We start from the raw sequence: 20,899 nt of genomic DNA on the forward strand, positions 1-20,899 counted from the left end.
GATGTTTCAAAAAACTATGTAGATTGTTTGTAGAAGATGGTCTGAAGATGCAATTGCGGTGTCAATTGACCAACAACTGTGGGAGGAGATATGTTTGAAAGGTTTTACAGTTTTTGAGAAAAACAGAGTGATGGACTTCATAATTCCTGCCAGCTTAAAGCATATAGATGTTTCTTTTCACTTGGGCCTACATTTTGGTGATGGTTGCAAAGTGATAGCATACGGATGATTTGTTATGATTTTTTAAAGTTTTAAACTTTAGACAGTTGCTGTAGCGCCACCACCAGGACTATTGGCCCACAACACCATCAGGACTTTAGGCATAGGACTGGTTTGGTGATTTTTCATGCGTGGGAAGTCAGACTAGGCAAATACAAGAGGGTCTGGCCCTTTATTATAGTGCACAAATGGTATGAGAGTCTCATTGTAAGAGATTTGTTCTCAGTGTTTTGTTCAGGACACACTTTGGGATACAGACTGTGTGTGTGTGTGTGTGTGTGTGTGTGTGTGTGTGTGTGTGTGTGTGTGTGTGTGTGTGTGTGTGTGTGTGTGTGTATGTGTGTGTGTGTGTGTGTGTGTGTGTGTGTGTGTGACAGACACAGAGAGATGAGCAAAAGCTCCCAGACAATCTGCTCCCTCCGCACCCCTGTTGTGCCACCAGCCCAATCCATTTACAGCCCTGAACCACTGGGCTGCTGACAGCACGCACACGCATACAGGCCCCCACACACACACATCGCTGCACACACACGCATACACACATACACCTAAAAAGTCATACTCAAATACAGTGTGCATACATAAGTCTGAGAAAAAACAAGAAAGTACAAATCCGACGTGATTAATACAAACATACAATCCACAGAAGGAGCAACCAGGAATCTGGATTGCATACAGTACAGCTGCAGGTACGCACAGGTTCACACAATCAATACACACACATATGTACACACACACAGTGATTAAGACATGCTCACCTCACGCCACTACACATGACTGGTGCTCGCCTCCATCTGGATTAAGTGCTCAACTGACACTTCACTAAGTACTTCCTTAAACAGCCAGTAATACCTCCTCATTTGAATGTAAACACAGAGAGAGAGAGAGAGAGAGAGAGAGAGAGAGAGAGAGAGAGAGAGAGAGAGAGAGAGAGAGAGAGGGCGTAGGTCTGCGTAGCCGTCTGCTTTATTTACAGGTACGTGAATTATTAACCAGCACTGCCTCCCAGTGATGTGTTGTTTTCAACTGAAGTTTCAATTGGATGAGTTGTTTATAGGGCATGTTACCCTGAGAGAATTAAGAACATTCAAGAACAGAATTCAGAAAATGAGTCAGCTTTTTTTTCCCTCCGCCGAGACCGAGAGTGGGAGTCGATAAAGCTTGGTGGTGTTTGGTGCTCGAGGTTATTTCTTGGCTTCGCTCTCTTAGTCCTGAACTCGGAACACAGTGATCTCACAGGTGACTGGCCTGCTTGTAACGTCTGAGCTATGAGTCACACATCAGCGAAGCCCTCCAGGCAGAAAGGATCCTACAAACGTACACACACATACACACATTTATTAGCAGGCTTATACACACACACACAGACACGCACATGCACACATATTTTTACTAGGGCCCTAAAGGAATTTCGGAATTTCCCACAGCTTCTAATTAAATCCCGTAAATATTACAGCATTCTATCTGACGCTTTAAATAAATCACAACCATGTGGATTCCAATTCATCGGGAACAACAATGACTCTGGCTGTTAATCTACTACCGTTGACGTCTAGGACAGGGATTGCGATCAGACAGACGAGGTGTGGAGTTGTTCTTCCCTCTGGGGGTGACGATTGATGGTGTTCATTTAAGAGCGGATCATGTCTGTACAGTAACAGTGTGATAAATGTAGTGATGTTATCACAGCTGTGGGGGGGAAACAGACCAACGAAACAGACAATGGGTGCGTTAAGTAGCTGAGTCAGCGATCAGTGATCAGAATTCACTTAACGGGTCGCTCGGTTACGCTCAGACTGATCTGCTCAGAGCACAAGTGAGCAGTTTTGAACTATAATCTGTTTGAGCCAAACACCACGTCATAATCATCATCGGCGCGTTTTGGCTTGGGAATCGTTGGGACGCTGCTCGCTAATTACACATGATTGACAACAGGTGAAAAGTTCTGGTCTCCTAGCAACTCGGCGCTCGGTTAGAGCAGACCGTTAAGTGGTTTTAAAAACCGCTCAGTGCTCAGAGTGAGCAATCAGCTACTTAACGCACCCAACGTGCGACCTGCAGCACCGATGCAATCTTAGCCTCATGCTGTGTTCACACCGGGCGCCAATTTTTCCGGCCGCGCGGCGAGTTTACATAGAAAGTCAATACAATTTGCGCGAACTGGGCTGTGGGTGGCACGGCGGCGCGAATCAGGCGAACCCGGCGGCACGGCGGCCAGAATTTGCCGCCGCACAGCGACATTCGCAAAAGTTCAATATCTTTGAACTTTCTGCGGCGGATTCGCGCGGCAACCCATTGGATCCCGGGATTAGGATCCAGGATTGGGGCGAAGTGGGCGAATTTTCTCGCCGCGCCCGGTGAGAACACAGCATTACTCTTATCGACAATTTCAGGAACAGAAAAGTTTCTTCCACAAGAAAAAAGGGGTTATTCTTAATGAGTGAAATGTGTCCACACCAGTTAACATTCAAAACTAGCTTCCCTACCTTTCTCAATAAGTCAAGCACAAAACACACATTCTAGACCACATTCTTGGCCTTTTTAGCCAGTATCATTGTATGCATACATACTGTATAAAACACAAATGCTTCATAACAGCACCTATAAATGAAGTATTCATCAATGACAAACACCTGAACAGCATCAACATTGTCTATATTGATTTGACCATAGTGCTGTTACATCTACAGCGATGGTTTAATTCAATCGAAACACAAAAAAGTCACTGGTACGAACATGCAACCCTGCTGCACTCCTCAGCCGGATTTCCCCGTCACAGAGAACAGACAGTGAACAGGAAAGAACAGAGGACGTGGTACCTCAGCACACATCTGCAGGGCGCATGGTAGAAGGGATGGCCGGGGTGAGGGACGTGATGGCAGTAACCCGACTGGCTCCACATGATGTCTTCTGGCTCTCTCCGTTTGTGCTGCTGCCGTTACTGCTGCCGCAGACCACTTCTTCACACTTGAGGAGGTCAAGTCACATCAAATTGCTCCTCCTTTCGCTTCCTTTAGATTTGCCATCGGGATGGACGCAGTCTATGTCGAAAGCAGCAAGGAATAACTTGATAAAGAGCTAAATAAAAGAATATGCTAAGAAAATAGGGGGAGGTGAGAAGTAGGGAATGTGGAGAGGAGAGTCCGGTGTCGTTGACACACCTGTAAAGCCCCCACACAGCTTCACACTAGTCAAACAAGGGTAAGCCAGACTCCCTCTGACATCACAGCGCTGTCACTTCTACCCAGCCTCTGGCCATGATAGTCACTTAAGCACATCCTATGTCTTTCCGTCAGGATGTTTCACCAATGTATCTGTCCAAAGCTGTCTCGCCGTGATCTTATATCTCCAGTCTCAAATCTCTCTCAAACGTGGATCCCCCATGATAAAGTCATCTCTTTAACTTAACTCTCCAGAGTGTCACTGATCCGTCTCGTCTTCGGCGCGATCTCTAAAGTCTCAGGGAGAGCATGTCCGGTTTGCCTAAGCGGGAATCCTCGCTGTCCTTTTTCGTGCGTGTCGTTAGTCCGTGATCTCTCTCCTCAGCTGTCTCTAATGAATCTGCGAGGTGGTTGACGCCGGCGGAAGAACCTCTCTCTCCAGCGCCGGCTCGCCACCGGCTCCCCTCACACTCATGACACAACAATGAGGCACGGCACTGAAGCACTGAGCGCACAGAGAGAGAGAGAGAGAGAGAGAGAGAGAGAGAGAGAGAGAGAGAGAGAGAGAGAGAGAGAGAGAGGGTGAACCAGAGAGGGAGAGAGGGAGAGAGGGAGAGAGAGAGTGAGAGAGAGAGAGAGAGAGAGAGAGAGAGAGAGGGAGAGAGAGAGGGTGAACCAGAGAGGGAGAGAGGGAGAGAGAGAGTGAGAGAGAGAGAGAGACAGAAAGAGGGAGAGAGAGAGGGTGAAACAGAGAGGGAGAGAGAGAGTGAGAAGGGGAGAGAGAGAGAGGGACAGACAGTGAGAGAGAGAGATGGAGATAGAGGGGGTGTATCAGAGAGTGAGAGAGAGAAAGAGAGTGAGAGAGAGTGAGAAAGAGAGGGAGAGAGAGAGGGAGGAATAGAGAGAGAGAGAGAGAGAGGGAGAGACAGTTAGAGAGAGATGGAGATAGAGGGGGTGTATCAGAGAGTGAGAGAGAGAGAAAGAGAGGGAGAGAGAGGGAGGAATAGAGAGAGAGGGAGACAGTGAGAGAGAGGGAGGAATAGAGAGAGAGACAGTGAGAGAGAGAGGGAGGAATAGAGAGAGAGAGCGAGAGAGAGGGAGAGACAGTGAGAGAGAGAGGGAGGAATAGAGAGAGAGAGGGGGAGAGACAGTGAGAGAGAGATTAGATAGAGGGGGTGTATCAGAGAGTGAGAGAGAGAGAAAGAGAGGGAGAGAGAGAGGGAGGAATAGAGAGAGAGTGAAGGAGGTAGACAGAGCGAAGCTGCTCTCCTTTTCCCGCCTCACACTCACTGGCAGGATATGCACCGCCGGGAGGAGAGAGAGAGAGAGAGAGAGAGAGAGAGAGAGGAACGGAGGGAGGGGTAGTGAGAAAGTAGGAACAAGAAAAACAGGGAGGGGGTGACACTAATGGAGAGACAGAAAGAAGGAGATCAACTGAAAACCGATACCAACAGACACGTTACTCCACACTACTACCTTGCTTTGACCACAGTACTGGTCTTTTGCCAGGAGCCGGCAGGTCCACTAAATCCCTCCAATCAGCAAATGAGGCTTGCAGGTGAGAGGTCACCTCTTTGTGGCTAAACAAAGATCTGCTGTGTCCCCAGAGAAGCAGACTACTCTAGTGCCCTACTAAGTGTCCTGCTGAGTAGTGTACTAGCTTCCACTGCTGCTGCAAGGAAGGACAACCTCACTTTATCGAAGGAGTGGCTGGCTACTACAATAAAATCTGGCGAAATGGCCATTTAATACAGTAGGTCAAAGTCCGAACCCACATGTAATATGTTTTGTTTTATTTATAAAGAGGGTTTATGCAAGCGGTTTAAATAGACGTTTACACCTGTTGTAACATCCTGTTTTGTAAATCCTGTCTGAGCTCTAGACCTCTGGCGAAGTATACATGTTCATGCTCAAAAGACTGTCATTGTGTCCATATAAAAACACTGCGCCATTGCCAAGGTAAAGAGAAGCCACCCAAAACAGGATGTTAGGTCACCCCATTCAAATCCCGCTAAATGGATTTTCTGTGTTTCAAATCAGAGGTCAGTCACGACGGACGTCGACCAAATATAAAAAGCACAACAGCACGTGTGCCACGAGGCGAACAATAACAGCAGCTCTTCAAATGACCTTATGTCCTATTCGTCTGGTTTAGTTTACAACAAAAAAAGGCCAGTCGCACACCCACCTGTGTTTTGATGCGTCATGCAAGGCTGACATCGCCAGACACAGGCTCTTCTCACCGGGCAGCACAATGACTGACTCTCCCTCTCTGCTACTGTCTGGCTCTTAATTGGGAGCTTAAGTCATGCTTCTGTTCTGTCGAGGCTAGGGGAATGAGGGGGCGAGAGAGGTTGGTGGGTGAGAGAGAGAGAGGGAGGACGGGGGGGGGAGGTGGGGGGTGAGAGAGAGAGAGAGGTGAGAGAGAGGGAGGAAGGAAGGTGGGTGAGAGAGAGAGAGAGAGAGGGGAAAGGGGTAATGGGTGAGAGAGGAGAGAGAGGGAGGAAGGTGGGTGAGAGAGGAGAGAGAGAGAGGTGAGAGAGAGAGAGGTGAGAGGGAGGAAGATGGGTGAGAGAGGAGAGAGAGAGGTGAAAGGGAGGAAGGTGGGTGAGAGAGAGAGAGAGAGAGAGAGAGAGAGAGAGAGAGAGGTGAAAGGGAGGAAGGTGGGTATGTCTGTCTCCTCTGGTTTGGTTTCATCAAACTATCTCCTCAGGAAGGAAACACAGAGGGCCTGTTTCTCTCCCTCCCACCTCTCCTCCCCTTCTCCTTTCTCTGCATGTTCTCTCCCTCTCTCCATGTCTCTCCCTCTTTCTCTCCCTCTCTCCCTGTCTCTCCCTCTCTGCCTGTTCTCTCCCTCTCTCCATGTCTCTCCCTCTCCCTCTGCATGTCTCTCCCTCTTTCTCTCCCTGTCTCTCCCTCTCTGCCTGTTCTCTCCCTCTTTCTCTCCATGTCTCTCCCTCTCCCTCTCTATGTCTCTCCCTCTTTCTGCCTGTTCTCTCCCTCTTTCTCTCCATGTCTCTCCCTCTCTGCCTGTTCTCTCCCTCTTTCTCTCCATGTCTCTCCCTCTCTGCATGTCTCTCCCTCTTTCTCTCCATGTCTCTCCCTCTCTGCCTGTTCTCTCCCTCTTTCTCTCCCTCTTTCTCTCCCTGTCTCTCCCTCTTTCTCTCCCTGTTCTCTCCCTCTTTCTCTCCCTGTCTCTCCCTCTCTCTCCCTGTCTCTCCCTCTCTCTCCCTGTCTCTCCCTCTTTCTCTCCATGTCTCTCCCTCTCTGCCTGTTCTCTCCCTCCCTCCCTGTCCAGAAGCAGATGGGCTGGCTTCTACTGAGCTCAGTCTGCCCACACACAAGAGTGCATGAGCAAAAACACCCTTTTGTGCAGCGGACCCTTTCACACAAACACAACTATATTTACAAACACACCCACACAACAGCTTCCGCTCACAGACCCACATAAACCCTGACACAAACTCACAGAAGCGTTCTCCAACACACACAGTACCAGAAACCCAACAACACACATCACTCACTCTCCCATAGACAGACACACACACACACACACACAACTGAATCATCATGTCAGTGGGTGAGATGGGAGGATTGTGATCAGCCTCAGGTTCAGCTTATCAGTCTCGTACAGGAGCCTAGCCCACTCCTCGCACCCGCGGTCAAGGTCCCATCCAGATCCAGCCTGTATATCAAGAACAAAACCCCTCGCTGGCTCCATGCAGGCTTCTCTCTCACCACACTCCCTTTCTTACCAACCTCTCGTCTCTTTAGTTGTTTATTCCCAGTCCTACTCTTTCCATCTCCATCACTTGTTTGCTCTCTCTCTCTCTCCCTCTCGTCCTCTCTCTCTCTCTCTCTCTCTCTCCCTCTCTCCCTCTCTCTCTCTCTCTCTCCCTCTCTCCCTCTCTCTCCCTCCCTCCCTCTCTCCCTCCCTCCCTCCCTCCCTCCCTCCCTCTCTCTCCCTCCCTCCCTCATCTCATTCTCTTCTTTCTTTCTCCAGACCCCTTTTGTTCTCCTGCCCCTCTGAGATGAGGGCCTCTATTATCCATTACTCTTCTAACAAAATCACTTGATCAATCCGGGGCCTAAGATGTGTGTCAGGATACCGAGTGGAATAAACGCCAGTGGCACAAGTGGGATGGCAGTGAGCATATTTGTCGCTAGATGAATTTTGAAGAGCAAAACATCTATGAGAGTTACATAAGTGTGGTGCATATTTTTATATATATATATATATATTATTTTAATTTTTGTTTTAATTCATACACGATGTGAGGATGCCCGAAGTAACAGCTGCTGTATTGTCTCAGTTTGTGTGTGTGTGTGTGTGTGTGTGTGTGTGTGTGTGTGTGTGTCTGTGTTTGTGTGTGTGTGTGTGTGCGCACAGGGCTGAAAATTAACACCTGCCACCGGCCAAATGCAGGTAAAATTTCCAATTGGCGACTAGATTTCGGTAGGCTATCTGAAAAAAATATATACTTGGCCGGTAGATTTTTTTCATCTACAGTCCCCTTGGCAGGTGACTCACCGTGAGCCAAAAAGTGAATTTTCACCCCCGTGTGTGCGTGCTCGGCAGTGTGTGAAAATCTCCCTGGGGATCTTCTGATCCAGATTCTTCCATTTTCAGCTTCCTTACACACATAGACACACACAGGCACGAACGTACACACACACACACACACGCATGCACAGACACACAGCTCTACTATTAATACACCGTCTTCTCTCAGCACAGTGCTGTCATTAGGCCCCGCGTGCTCTCATCCATGTCACCGTCACACCATCTCCCAGAATGACCAAACTAGACATGGTGCTCAGAGAGCACACACCTCTGCCCAGGAAGGCGTTTCGTGGCTCTGTGCGCGCGCACGTTGGGTCGAGAGCTTTAGTCCAAAACTTGTGTCTCTGTGACCTTCTGTGACCTTCCCCCCTCCCCCAATGACAATGAATGGGGGGAATTTTTCACTTTCAGCTGAAGTCCAAAAAAACAAATGGAGGTGAATGGGCTCTGTGGCGCCCCCCTCGGGTCACAGCGGGTCACAGCGGCGGGGGGAGCGGTTCGGCGCACTCTGGCCTTTCCACCACACACCCCCAAGTCCAAACCCCGTGTCTCTAGTGCCGCCCACACAGGGAGCTGGCTTCGCTCAAAGCTTTTAATTCATTGGCCATTTTTGCGTCATCCTGCAAACAAACCAACCAACCAACCAATAAACATATGCCACCAAGAACAATCAGAAGCAATCCAGTACAAGACTGACTGCAAAACCTCTGGAGATGCAGTAGGTGTGTCAACCTCAAAGACCAAAGACCAATTCTAGCAAATTTAATGCAGGAAATCATTTCAAACAACTTAATTGATGGAAAACCATAAACAGCAGTTAATGCAAATCAAAACACTGTGTGAAACTAAAATTAACGATGTGACCTGCAGTCTGCTCATGGTGCTAGAAACTAGAAAGCAATAACTATGTTGACATTCCAGTGAGATTTGGATCTTGTATTGGACCCATGCTCTCCTCGACCCATGTGGAAGAACTACGGCGTCCCCTTGACATTGAGGGTCAGTCCTTGACTGATTGGGTCCAGTCGGAACAGGGACTGCTACGGGATCCAATCAGCTCTCAAACCCTTAATCACGATCTTACCCCTCAATCTAGAACTCAGTGAGGTTCATTCTACTGAGACGTCACTACGCTACACGCCTATACCAAGGCTAGGCAGACCTCCAGGGACTAGCTGCTCCCAGATCAGTGGAGGCTTCATCAGGAGTGTCAGGCCAATCTCAGAGAAGCCAAAAGTGTCTGGGTTTGTCCAATTGTAAAGACGTCTGAACTGCCTGTGGATTAAAACAGAGCAATCAGCAGCAGAGCGCCAGATGGGAAAAGGGAAGGGACATCATCAAAGCTATTCACTTTGATATCAGATACTGTCCCAGCGCTGAGTGCCTATGAGAAGAGTTATGCTCCCGACAGATAGCAGGGTCTTATAGAAGACCAAGACAATGGAGCCATCTGCACTATCACTGTGACTCTTTTCTCAATACACTCCGCTGATTATTGTCGTCCCTCATCGGTCAGGAAGACATTCTTCTGATGGGTCAGATGTTATCCTTCTAGGATGGAGTTCATTCTCCTCTTGTAATCACCTTTTTATCCGTCTAAACCAAGTCTAAAAAAAAAAGTATAACTTGGTCTATTCTGGTTCTTAAATTGGATTTTTAAAGCTCCCAGGGCCTATTTATGACCGGAGGACAAAATACCCATGAACATCTGCATTAAGCCTCTTCATCTGAGACCTTGTAACAGTTCCCTTCGTCCTAGGCTAAGACTAGGGTTGAGACGGTATACCGTAAAACCGTGAACCGCGGTATAAAATGCCCACGGTATTAGAACCGTGACATTCCCTGTGTAACAGTATTACATTTACGGTATTACACAATAATGCGCTGCTGAAACTTCACATTTCAAGTTGCTTGCAACAGTTAATTTAGTAATTTAATATAAGCGTGCTATTAATAAACTGAGCTTAATTACAATAGTGTGTATTTTCCATCACGTGTTGCACTGTAGGGCTCTAGAAGTCAGCCTATTCAAACGCCTGTGTGTATACCGTGAAATACCGTAAACCGTACCGTGTAACTAGATACCGTACCGTACTGTACCGTAATGCAGAAATCCATACCGTCTCATCCCTAGCTAAGACAACATAATGAACATCAGGAATAGAGAGATGTGCGTTTATAACTACTGCGGGTGATAGTAAGGAGGAAAGTCAAGTTCAGGGCCATTGTATGTGAAAATGAATTTCACAAGTCATTAAAATGCTATTTAATACAAGCCCATGTTAGACTGAGACGCCAGGAAGCGATGTCGCTGCCGTATCACAATCTAAGAGAATAAATCAGCCATATGGAATAAAAGCCTGAGAATTCACACTTTACTTCCCATTAAATAAATGAGAAAATTCTCTACTTCCTGTCAGAGGCTTCCCAGTGTTCTAAATGTCAGATCGCTTACAGATGAAAGGTCATTAGCTGCCTTTTAATCAGAGCTAATTTGGGAGAGCATAACTGCTGAGTAGGGAGGTCTTGGTTGGCTGCTTTAAAAGTCTCCTACACCTCAACAGCCACACTGGGGCGATGTCACATATGTGATTGGCTTCTAGAAGGACATCTATACTGGGCAATTACAGTGGGCTGTACCGTAACCCCAAAATGTGTCGGGAAGTCTATGATATAAACAGTTCTGTGATTGACACACAAAAAAATCACCTTTTATATCAAACCAGTATCAGCAATGCATACAAGCTCTCATTCACTAATATATGTTCTGAATAGTAAGCTACTACTATACAGTGTTCAATGAAAAGACAGAAAAATGCAGGGATGCTACTGCCACGTATACCGTTTAGTGAGTATTTACACAACCAAATCCAGCCCCCTACCTGGGTCTTTAAGGCTGTTGGTCGAGCCTCAGGACCAAAAAACACAAACAAAAGAGGTCTAACCAAATAGAATAGGCTTGAATTTCTCTCCCACCGGCCACTGTTGCAGTGAGAGAGTGGGAGGTTTACCATTACAATCCACCCTAGGCAACAGGATAAGAGTAGTCCTTTTACTAATGGATACCCCCCCCCCCCCCCCCGATTCAGTGAAACGCACAGCCTGATTCAACGTAAACAGACCGGCCGATAGAATGACAGACGGATGGACAGGCTGAAAGACTAACTGAGTGACTGCCTTGTCCCTCTGGCTGTCAGGGTGTCCCTCTGGTGTCTGTCTGACTGACTGACTGACTGACTGACTGACTGACTGACTGACTGACTGAGTTTTAAAAAGAAATATTGACTGACTGACAGGAAAATGTCCAACACACCAGAATAACAAGAACGTCAGCACCCAACAGGGCTGTCAAATAAATATTTGAACTTCAACTAGTCGACTTTGGGGGAAAAGTAGGCTACCGCACATGTGAAAGGGTTAGGGTTAAGACAATTATCCCTACACTAGCAGAGCTGGGGAAATACTAAGTCAACCTCCTCCCTGAATAGTTAACATTGTTTCTGTGTATAAAACAGCACCCCTACCGCCTGACATAGATTGGCGGTGGCAGGCAAAGGGAGCCTCGAGAGATCTCCCACCACGGGAGAAATGCATGAGGAACATAGTGTTCCCACTTCAAAACAGTGTGAAGGAACGCGCTTGATCTTTGCCAGAGTTCTCAGTCCAACAGGAGACTGAAACCAGCCGTGATTCTGTGTCGGCTGTTTTTATCTGTATCTAGTAATGTGTGCTCTCTCTTCACTGAGGCCTGGTTAGTCAACAGCAGCTCCTGCTGGCTGGTTATTAGCGAGTACTGTTGCAGAGGCCTTGAAACACCCATCAGATCTTTCCTCTGATCTTGGAGGTCTTTCTCTGTATGACACAGATGGAAGAGCAACAGATTGATATGAGCTCTACACGGACAGCAGTCATGACAACATATGCTCATATAAGAGTGCTAAAAGCAGTGTTTTTTCACCTCGACGAGCAATTCCCTTGAAATGTCCTAGTCATTTCAGCACACCCACGAAAAGCACATCCACGTGCAGAGGTTAGCCTCCTGAAGGAATTTAAAAGCACACACACACAATTGGAAGCCAGTCCATCTCCTCTTCCCTGATAAACATGAACAAACTATCACACAAACAATATCTTCACTCACGTGTTGTGTGTCTCACTGTGTGGCCGATAAAGACCCCCGAGGTCCAGACAGCTCGAGGTACGTAGGACACAATATTCTACCTCAGATACAGAATATCAAATAATATTCCTTTCCCTTTTATTGTCCTCGGTTCATTTTCCCTCGTCTTCCTTTCTGCTGACCCATTGAGGGAAAAAATGCTGCTTTCTGCTTTTCATTTAGACTTTCAGTATTTGATGGAGTATAAATAACACGCTATTCAGAAGCAGAGTTAATCAAATAACGCGTGAGACCTTCTTGACACCTTCTTGGTTATTACTAAGGCCCAAGCAGAATCTCAGGGAACATTTTCTTATCGCTAGCCTCACAGCCATGGTTGCATATATTTATTTGATTCAACTAAACAGCAGTGTTTGGTTTGATGCGATTCCCTCCTTTTCCACCCAGGTATTTTGAATTTCAAATCAGAACCAGCCTCAGCATCCATCTGGCCACAGTAGTCACTTGTATTTCAGGATACTCTGGCATGAAAATGTCATTCTTCATTTCAAACCTTTATTTATACTCGTAAAGCCCTGAGGCACCTCATTTAGAGTGTTGACGAGTTCACACAAATACACAAATAACAACAGAACAAATACAATATACAATAATAACAATAATAATAATAATCTCCATAATAATAATAATAATCTCCATCTCCAGGGATTCCTACTCAATCATAGCCATGCTCACCCCAACTGAAAACAGATAACTGTCACAATTAGCATTTCACTCATAGAAAACGACTTCATGACCCAATTGAATTTCCATCAAAATAGCAGTTTTGACATAATTATACTCAATACAACAATGGTTTCTCCTCTGTCTGGGGCCTGCCAGTGGCCCTCAGTACCTCCTCTGTCTGGGGCCTGTCAGTGGCCCTCAGTATCTCCTCTGTCTGGGGCCGGCCAGTGGCCCTCAGTATCTCCTCTGTCTGGGGCCTGCTAGTGGCCCTCAGTATCTCCTCTGTCTGGGGCCTGCTAGTGGCCCTCAGTATCTCCTCTGTCTGGGGCCGGCCAGTGGCCCTCAGTATCTCCTCTGTCTGGGGCCGGCCAGTGGCCCTCAGTATCTCCTCTGTCTGGGGCCTGCTAGTGGCCCTCAGTAGAGGCTCTGTCTGGGGCCTGCTAGTGGCCCTCAGTATCTCCTCTGTCTGGGGCCTGCTAGTGGCCCTCAGTATCTCCTCTGTCTGGGGCCTGCTAGTGGCCCTCAGTATCTCCTCTGTCTGGGGCCTGCTAGTGGCCCTCAGTATCTCCTCTGTCTGGGGCCTGCTAGTGGCCCTCAGTATCTCCTCTGTCTGGGGCCTGCTAGTGGCCCTCAGTATCTCCTCTGTCTGGGGCCGGCCAGTGGCCCTCAGTATCTCCTCTGTCTGGGGCCTGCTAGTGGCCCTCAGTATCTCCTCTGTCTGGGGCCGGCCAGTGGCCCTCAGTATCTCCTCTGTCTGGGGCCTGCTAGTGGCCCTCAGTATCTCCTCTGTCTGGGGCCTGCTAGTGGCCCTCAGTATCTCCTCTGTCTGGGGCCGGCCAGTGGCCCTCAGTATCTCCTCTGTCTGGGGCCGGCCAGTGGCCCTCAGTATCTCCTCTGTCTGGGGCCTGCTAGTGGCCCTCAGTATCTCCTCTGTCTGGGGCCTGCTAGTGGCCCTCAGTATCTCCTCTGTCTGGGGCCTGCTAGTGGCCCTCAGTAGAGGCTCTGTCTGGGGCCTGCTAGTGGCCCTCAGTATCTCCTCTGTCTGGGGCCTGCTAGTGGCCCTCAGTATCTCCTCTGTCTGGGGCCTGCTAGTGGCCCTCAGTATCTCCTCTGTCTGGGGCCTGCTAGTGGCCCTCAGTATCTCCTCTGTCTGGGGCCTGCTAGTGGCCCTCAGTATCTCCTCTGTCTGGGGCCTGCTAGTGGCCCTCAGTATCTCCTCTGTCTGGGGCCTGCTAGTGGCCCTCAGTATCTCCTCTGTCTGGGGCCTGCTAGTGGCCCTCAGTATCTCCTCTGTCTGGGGCCGGCCAGTGGCCCTCAGTAGAGGCTCTGTCCACCTGTTCTATGGGCTGGCAGAGGACTGTAGGACCGGAGATAAAGTGCTGAGTGCGCTAGTACAGCTGTCCTATTCCTCCTGTCAGTCTGAATTAATCTAATATTTGCATTTAGCTTGTGTGTGTGTGTGTGTGTGTGTGTGTGTGTGTGTGTACACAAAAGGGTTTGGATTATTGTGTGTGGGTGCCTGTGCAGTGTTTCCTCATTTGTACAGTGTGTGAGAGCAAGAGAGAATAATTGACTTTGTGTGCAAGTATGTGTATATACACGCTCCTGTGTATGTTTGTTTGTGTGTGTGTGTGTGTGTGTGTGTGTTAAGAACACGACGAGGCACCGAGGCCACCGCCACACACCCTGCGTCATATAGCCTACAGTGTGAGGTACGACAGCAGATAACGCTACACCACATAAACAAACCGACCATGATGTAACAAGCTATAATATACTTTACACACCTCGCTGCTGAAGATCAATAACACTTGAAAAGCCATTACTTTTCATAATATGCCACAACACCACATCAACACAACAAAGAAACGATGTGACCAGCATGACACAATACTGAACACAGTTCTATCCAACATTATACAATGGGATCACAATTTGAAATTCCATAGCATTGTTTATTTATTTTAACAACTGCTTTTCATGTCGTATTTCACTCTAAAATCAATCTAAAAGACACTGAAATAGTCAGAATTGATCCCATAATAGCAGTACTGTCTGTGGACGTCAGTTTACCTCAGAGAGTGTGTGGGGTCCCATGTTGTGGAGACATATTCTAGACAAGCCACAGCCTCGGTTCTTCTAGGCCAGGTAGCGTGGCTCTTGACAGGAACCAGCTCGTGACCCGAGTCTCGGCTGGGGTCACAGCTAAAGCAGGTCCCCATGCAGTGGTGCTAGTGGTGTCCGGCACCAGATTCAGTCTTCATACACGTCTTCTCTGTCCAAGGTTGTGGTCAGCTTCCTCCCTGCCCTGTTTGTGTGTGTGGGTCAGTCACTGGCTCTGCTTTCCTCCATCCACTCCAATGTGATGTTTGTCCTCCTCCTACTTGAAATGTCATCTGCCTTTCTCTTTGTCCCTCTGTTCTGCTCCTTTTTTCTGTTCAAGGCAGTGTTTGTCCTCTTGTCCTCCCTCGTCTCTCCGTGCCTCCCTGCCGCTCTGTCCTATGCAATGTCTGTCCTCTCTCTCTCTCTCTCTCTCTCTCTCTCTCTCTCCCTCTCTCTCCCTCTCCCTCTCCCTCTCCCTCTCTCTTCTCACATGATGGCCCCTTAGTTGAGATGCTAATGTTTCCTCAGCCAGGCCCTGTTGGTGTCGGATGTGTTGTTATGGATCTGTTGTTGTTGTGACAAAATGCCTACTGTCTCCCACACACTCCCAGACGTTCAGGCCTCAACCTTGTATCAACCATCTGTCCATGGTTGCCCCTCAATCCCTCCTTTGTGTGCGTCCTCCTCTGCTCTGTGTCCAACGCGGACGGACCCCGCGCGGCTGTCCCCAAGCCCCTCTTGTTGCATGCCGGGCGCAGTCATGTGGAGATGAACTGGTAGGGTCCTACGCTGTGTGGGATCGTCATGCGAAGTCTGATGAGGATACGCGGTGGAAGGAATGTTGCGCAGCGTTTCATCCTCAAAACAGCGTGGGAAAAACGCTTTTTCTGTTCATTTCAATTATTGGTATAATACTGTAGATCCTTCCCTTGTGAACAGTGGGCGTGTACTGGTATCACTGCACCTCTCATGGTCAGATGATGGCTCTATAGATTCCACGTTTAGCACATAAGGGCAGCAATGCTTTATGGCCTCGTCTGGGAATATATTCTATATTATATTGCAGTCGCATGTGTTAGTTATTTAGTTGTTTGTTCTTTAGCAGGATTACTCAAAAACTACCCGAGCAATTTTCACAAAACTCGGTGGAGGGGTGTAGCATGGGACAACTTAGAAACCATTCCATTTTGGAGCGGATCCGGATCATTGGGCGGATACACAAATGAAAATGATAGTGGTGGCCGAGTGGATAAGGAGTCCCGGGTTCTAATCCTGACGAAGACGAGCTCATAAGGTCAAAGCCAGGGTTGCCGCGCCAGACAAAACTGCTTTGGTTATTGTGTTCACACTGCAATGTGCAGGCCTAAACTATGACCAGTTTGGTCAAGGGGCAAGGAGGGAGGGGCAGAGAGAGAGAGGTCAGAGGAGAGAGAAAGAGAGAGAGAGGCCAGAGGAGAGAGAGAGAGAGAGGCCAGAGGAGAGAGAGAGAGGTCAGAGGAGAGAGAAAGAGAGAGAGGTCAGAGGAGAGTGAGAGAGAGAGGCCAGAGGAGAGAGAGAGAGAGAGAGGTCAGAGGAGAGTGAGAGAGAGAGGCCAGAGGAGAGAGAGGTCAGAGGAGAGTGAGAGAGAGAGGCCAGTGGAGAGAGAGAGAGAGAGAGAGAGGTCAGAGGAGGGAGAGAGAGAGGTCAGAGGAGAGAGAAAGAGAGAGAGGCCAGAGGAGAGAGAGAGAGAGAGAGAGAGAGGTCAGAGGAGAGAGAGAGAGAGAGAGAGAGAGAGAGAGAGAGGTCAGAGGAGAGAGAGAGAGAGAGAGAGAGGTCAGAGGAGGGAGAGAGAGAGAGGTCAGAGGAGAGAGAGAGAGAGAGAGACAGAGAGAGAGGTCAGAGGAGAGAGAGAGAGAGAGAGAGAGGTCAGAGGAGAGAGAGAGAGAGAGGTCAGAGGAGAGAGAGAGAGAGAGAGACAGAGAGAGAGGTCAGAGGAGAGAGAGAGAGAGAGAGAGAGGTCAGAGGAGAGAGAGAGAGAGAGGTCAGAGGAGAGAGAGAGAGAGACCAGAGGAGAGAGAGAGAGAGAGGTCAGAGGAGAGAGAGAGAGAGAGAGAGAGAGACCAGAGGAGAGAGAGAGAGGTCAGAGGAGAGAGGTGAGTCCCCCCTTAAGCAGGTAGTGAAGGTAGACCTGACCTTTAATGTGAAGGAGGAGGGGCTGGCTCAGGTAGAATGGAACAGGAAGTGCAGTTGAATGGACAAAAGAGCTTTGATATTCCAGCAGCCACACAGTAAACTCCAGCTGGCATAATCAGTTTTCAGAACTGCCAAATCAGATTTCAGATCTGCCAAACAGCACAGTCGATGAGTAGAAAACCTACTAGATCAGACTTTGTTTCCCACTAGAAAGTAGCCTTGTGAGACCTGATTGGTTCCCGTGGCAAAACAGTCTCCCGAAGCAACGAGCAGTAACATTAAGGTTAGTAAATGTAGTAATAAACACAGCCATAAGTGCAGTATTGCAGAAACAGAGAAAAATAACAGTTAAACAAGAACAAGATTATATGCACTAGTGGAGTTTCTCGGAGGAAAAGACTGAAACACAAAGAAGACCCTGACTAAGAAGACTGGTTCGCTAGCCTAGCCAAACACCTACAATCTACCGTCCTAGCCCTGACAAATGCTGACCACCATGTAAAGCAGATAACAGATAGCCATCTCTAGTGAGGCTTACAGCACTGATGCACTGGAAAAGGTGAACCTGTATGCTGTCATACACTGTCACTGATATGACATCTAATAGAGAGGTTAGTGTCGATCTATCCATCTCCGTGGTGCGCTGGACTATTTAGGGCTCTACTGACTGACCTCTATGTTCCCCCTCTGAGAACAAAATATGAACAGAGACTCACAGAATCACAGCTGACCCTATTTGTAGACCCTATGGCAAAACCAATCTTCTGTTTTGACGTTTTCTTCAGTGTGTGGCTGTTTGCGCAACGTTTCTTTCCAGTCTTATCTCGAATAAAGGTAAATTTAAATCAAATGTGTGCAAGAGAATCAGAATCAGATGTGCCAGGTAGGTTTTTACACATACTAGGAATTTGTTCTGGTTTATTGATGAATAACACTGACGGACAGACAACAATAATCAGGGTGTGAGGACTAGACAGGACAGTCAAAGACAGCACAGAGCAGGAAAAAATGGAGTGCACCTCGTCGAAACAGCCATCAGCTGCGGCATCTTGGATCAATCTCCCAATTCCTCTCCCTTTCAGTCAGCTAATCTTTTTTCAGACATAATCCAAATCCCAGCTCCCTAATCCCAGTCTCAGCTCCCTCTGTCTGAGAGAGTAAAGATTGCTGAATATTCACTTGTCATGCTCCCCGATTGGGGGAGTAGATGCAACTCGGAGAGAACTTGCAAAGAACACTCACTGAGTCTGTGCGAACAGAGCTCAGAGGCAGGTGGAGTAACCATGGCGATCTGGTAGACCACGTGACAGGCGTAGATAGGGGGGTAGACCCGTAAAATAAAAGCACCTGTATATCCCTTCCCAGACATCTGGACTTTGTGTGGAGGGAGACACACACACACACACACACACACACAAACACAAACACACAGAATTGCCATTCTACAGTACATCTCTGTGGAGAGGAATAAAGAAATGTAATTACCTTTGACCCAACGTTGTTCTCCCGTACCTCAACTATGGATGTAACGATAACCGGTATAATGATGAACCATGATCAAATCTGATTACATTTATCGCAATTAAATGATCACTGTAGTGTTTCCCCTAGGATTTTTTCGGGGGGGTTGGTAGGCCCCCTGAAAGTAAGAGTGTTGTCACTTGGCAGGCATGTCACGAATACATGGTGTCAACCGGTGTCGACGAGCACAGTAAGGCGTAGTATCGTGCATTTCTCTGAACTGACGCTGCCAGATGGTTTGCTTCACATAACCATCTGGAAACTCTCAGTTGGAAACTGTTTATAAAATGGCAGGCACTTTCAAAAATACTTGGCAGGTGATTGGATGGACCATCTTAAAAGGTCTATCACGCGCCAACTTCAACCTCTCCTCGCTGTCATAAACCCGCCCAGCGTAGCTGTTAGTATTTTAAATTCCTCAGAATCAACTCTGATTCGCGAGATTGTTTTCTGATCGGGCTCAAAATGTTCTCTATGGAGAGTATCCAGACTGATTTGCAAGTAACAAAGTGATATTGCGACCTCAGGAAGAAACACCTGCAGAAAAAGTGTGAATGCTGAATAGCAGAAAGGAAATGTCAAAAGCATTGCTGAAAATGCATAACGTTAGACTGAATGGGAAAGTAATCTAAAAGTATTGAAAAGTAGTGAAAAACTCACTGTAAATACTGTCCAGCATCAAACAATGTTAGCAACAGTCTCCATGATGCATTATTTTAATGTTTATGCAGACAAAAAGTGCATAGTGCTGCTCATTTTATTTATGGTTTCAATATAAAACTTGGTGAAATGATGTGTGTATCAGTCGTTTTTTTACATTTTTAGCACATTTTAACAATACCACGATAATACTGATAACCGTGATAATTTTGGTCACTATGATAATCGTGATGTGAAATTTTCATACCGTTACATCTCTAACCTCAACCTTTACCAGTGACAGAAAAAAGGCCAATACAGGCAAGATAGAAGGACTGATCAGATAATCATTGTTTATTGAATGTCATTGACTGAGCATTGAAAAAATAAAGGATGTACACTACAGTAATATAGAGTATATTTGAGAAATTCTGCCTAACCTCTATTTGACATTGTCATGCGGACATTATGTACAGTAATATGTGTTTGTATACTGAACATCATATTTTTCTTGAAAGGATGAAAAGACAAAAAACACTTACAGGAATAATAGCCGGATGAATACTCTTCTAGCAGAGGTTGTAAACCACAGGAATTATTCAAATCTGATAAACTGTTAATGAGTTCAAAGTAACAGAGTGTACAGCATTCTCCTACATTGCCTGCGATAAAGATCCAAGTTGTTTAGGAAGAAGCATGCGGATACTGTTTTGAGTGTGCACAACTATGGGAATAAAATCATGACCGTACTACTACTGTATATTGGTAAAAAAATAAATATATATAATCTAGAAATAAAGTGCCAACAGCAGTGTGCCATTTGCTACATTAATTGTGAAGCATAGAAATCACCCATAGATAGACAAAGCTTATATTATTTTGGAAGCTCTTTGTATAATTAGTGATGTGAAAATAGGCTTCTCGTAGAATACTGTACGTTTCCATGGGCTTCACTGAACCATGCTCCTTGCCTCACCTGAATTTCATTGACTGCAACACATTCAGGTAGCTCTCCTCCGGGCTGAAAGCCGTGGTGTAAATATTTCAGTGCCTAGCAGTCCATTCAGACTGTTTGAATCACTGTATGTGCTCAGCATACTGTCCAGCATGCAGGTACATTCAGCCTCCTATGATTTACCCTCCAACCAACCTTTTTTCCAGGTTTTTCTCCTTCTCTGGTCTGCTATGGAGGGAGAGATCCTCCTCTGGTGTGCTATGGAGGGAGACCTCCTCCTCTGGTGTGCTATGGAGGGAGAGCTCCTCCTCTGGTCTGCTATGGAGGGAGAGCTCCTCCTCTGGTGTGCTATGGAGGGAGATCTCCTCCTCTGGTGTGCTATGGAGGGAGAGCTCCTCCTCTGGTGTGCTATGGAGGGAGACCTCCTCCTCTGGTGTGCTATGGAGGGAGAGCTCCTCCTCTGGTCTGCTATGGAGGGAGAGATCCTCCTCTGGTCTGCTATGGAGGGAGACCTCCTCCTCTGGTCTGCTATGGAGGGAGACCTCCTCCTCTGGTCTGCTATGGAGGGAGAGCTCCTCCTCTGGTCTGCTATGGAGGGCGAGGTCCTCCTCTGGTCTGCTATGGAGGGAGATCTCCTCCTCTGGTCTGCTATGGAGGGAGACCTCCTCCTCTGGTCTGCTATGGAGGGAGAGCTCCTCCTCTGGTCTGCTATGGAGGGA

At 47.5% G+C, this 20,899-nt stretch overlaps 1 protein-coding gene across 8 annotated transcripts in view; it reads right to left on the reverse strand.

The window, feature by feature from the left end:
- The window catches only part of plekha7a (pleckstrin homology domain containing, family A member 7a), a 99,240-nt gene that overhangs the window by 68,712 nt on the left and 9,629 nt on the right, over positions 1–20,899 (reverse strand). The window contains exon 1 of one of the 8 annotated variants that reach the window (XM_084450691.1): positions 978–1,085. The exons of the other annotated variants lie outside the window; for them this stretch is intronic. Within the exon in view, the coding sequence (XP_084306817.1) occupies positions 978–994 (17 nt within the window). The 5' untranslated portion in view covers positions 995–1,085. Of the gene's footprint in view, positions 1–977; positions 1,086–20,899 lie in introns of those variants that run through there. 8 annotated transcript variants of the gene reach the window in all.

This window comes from Borostomias antarcticus (assembly GCF_949987555.1).
Source record: "Borostomias antarcticus genome assembly, chromosome: 16".
In the NCBI taxonomy this organism is placed as follows: Eukaryota; Metazoa; Chordata; class Actinopteri; order Stomiiformes; family Stomiidae; genus Borostomias; species Borostomias antarcticus.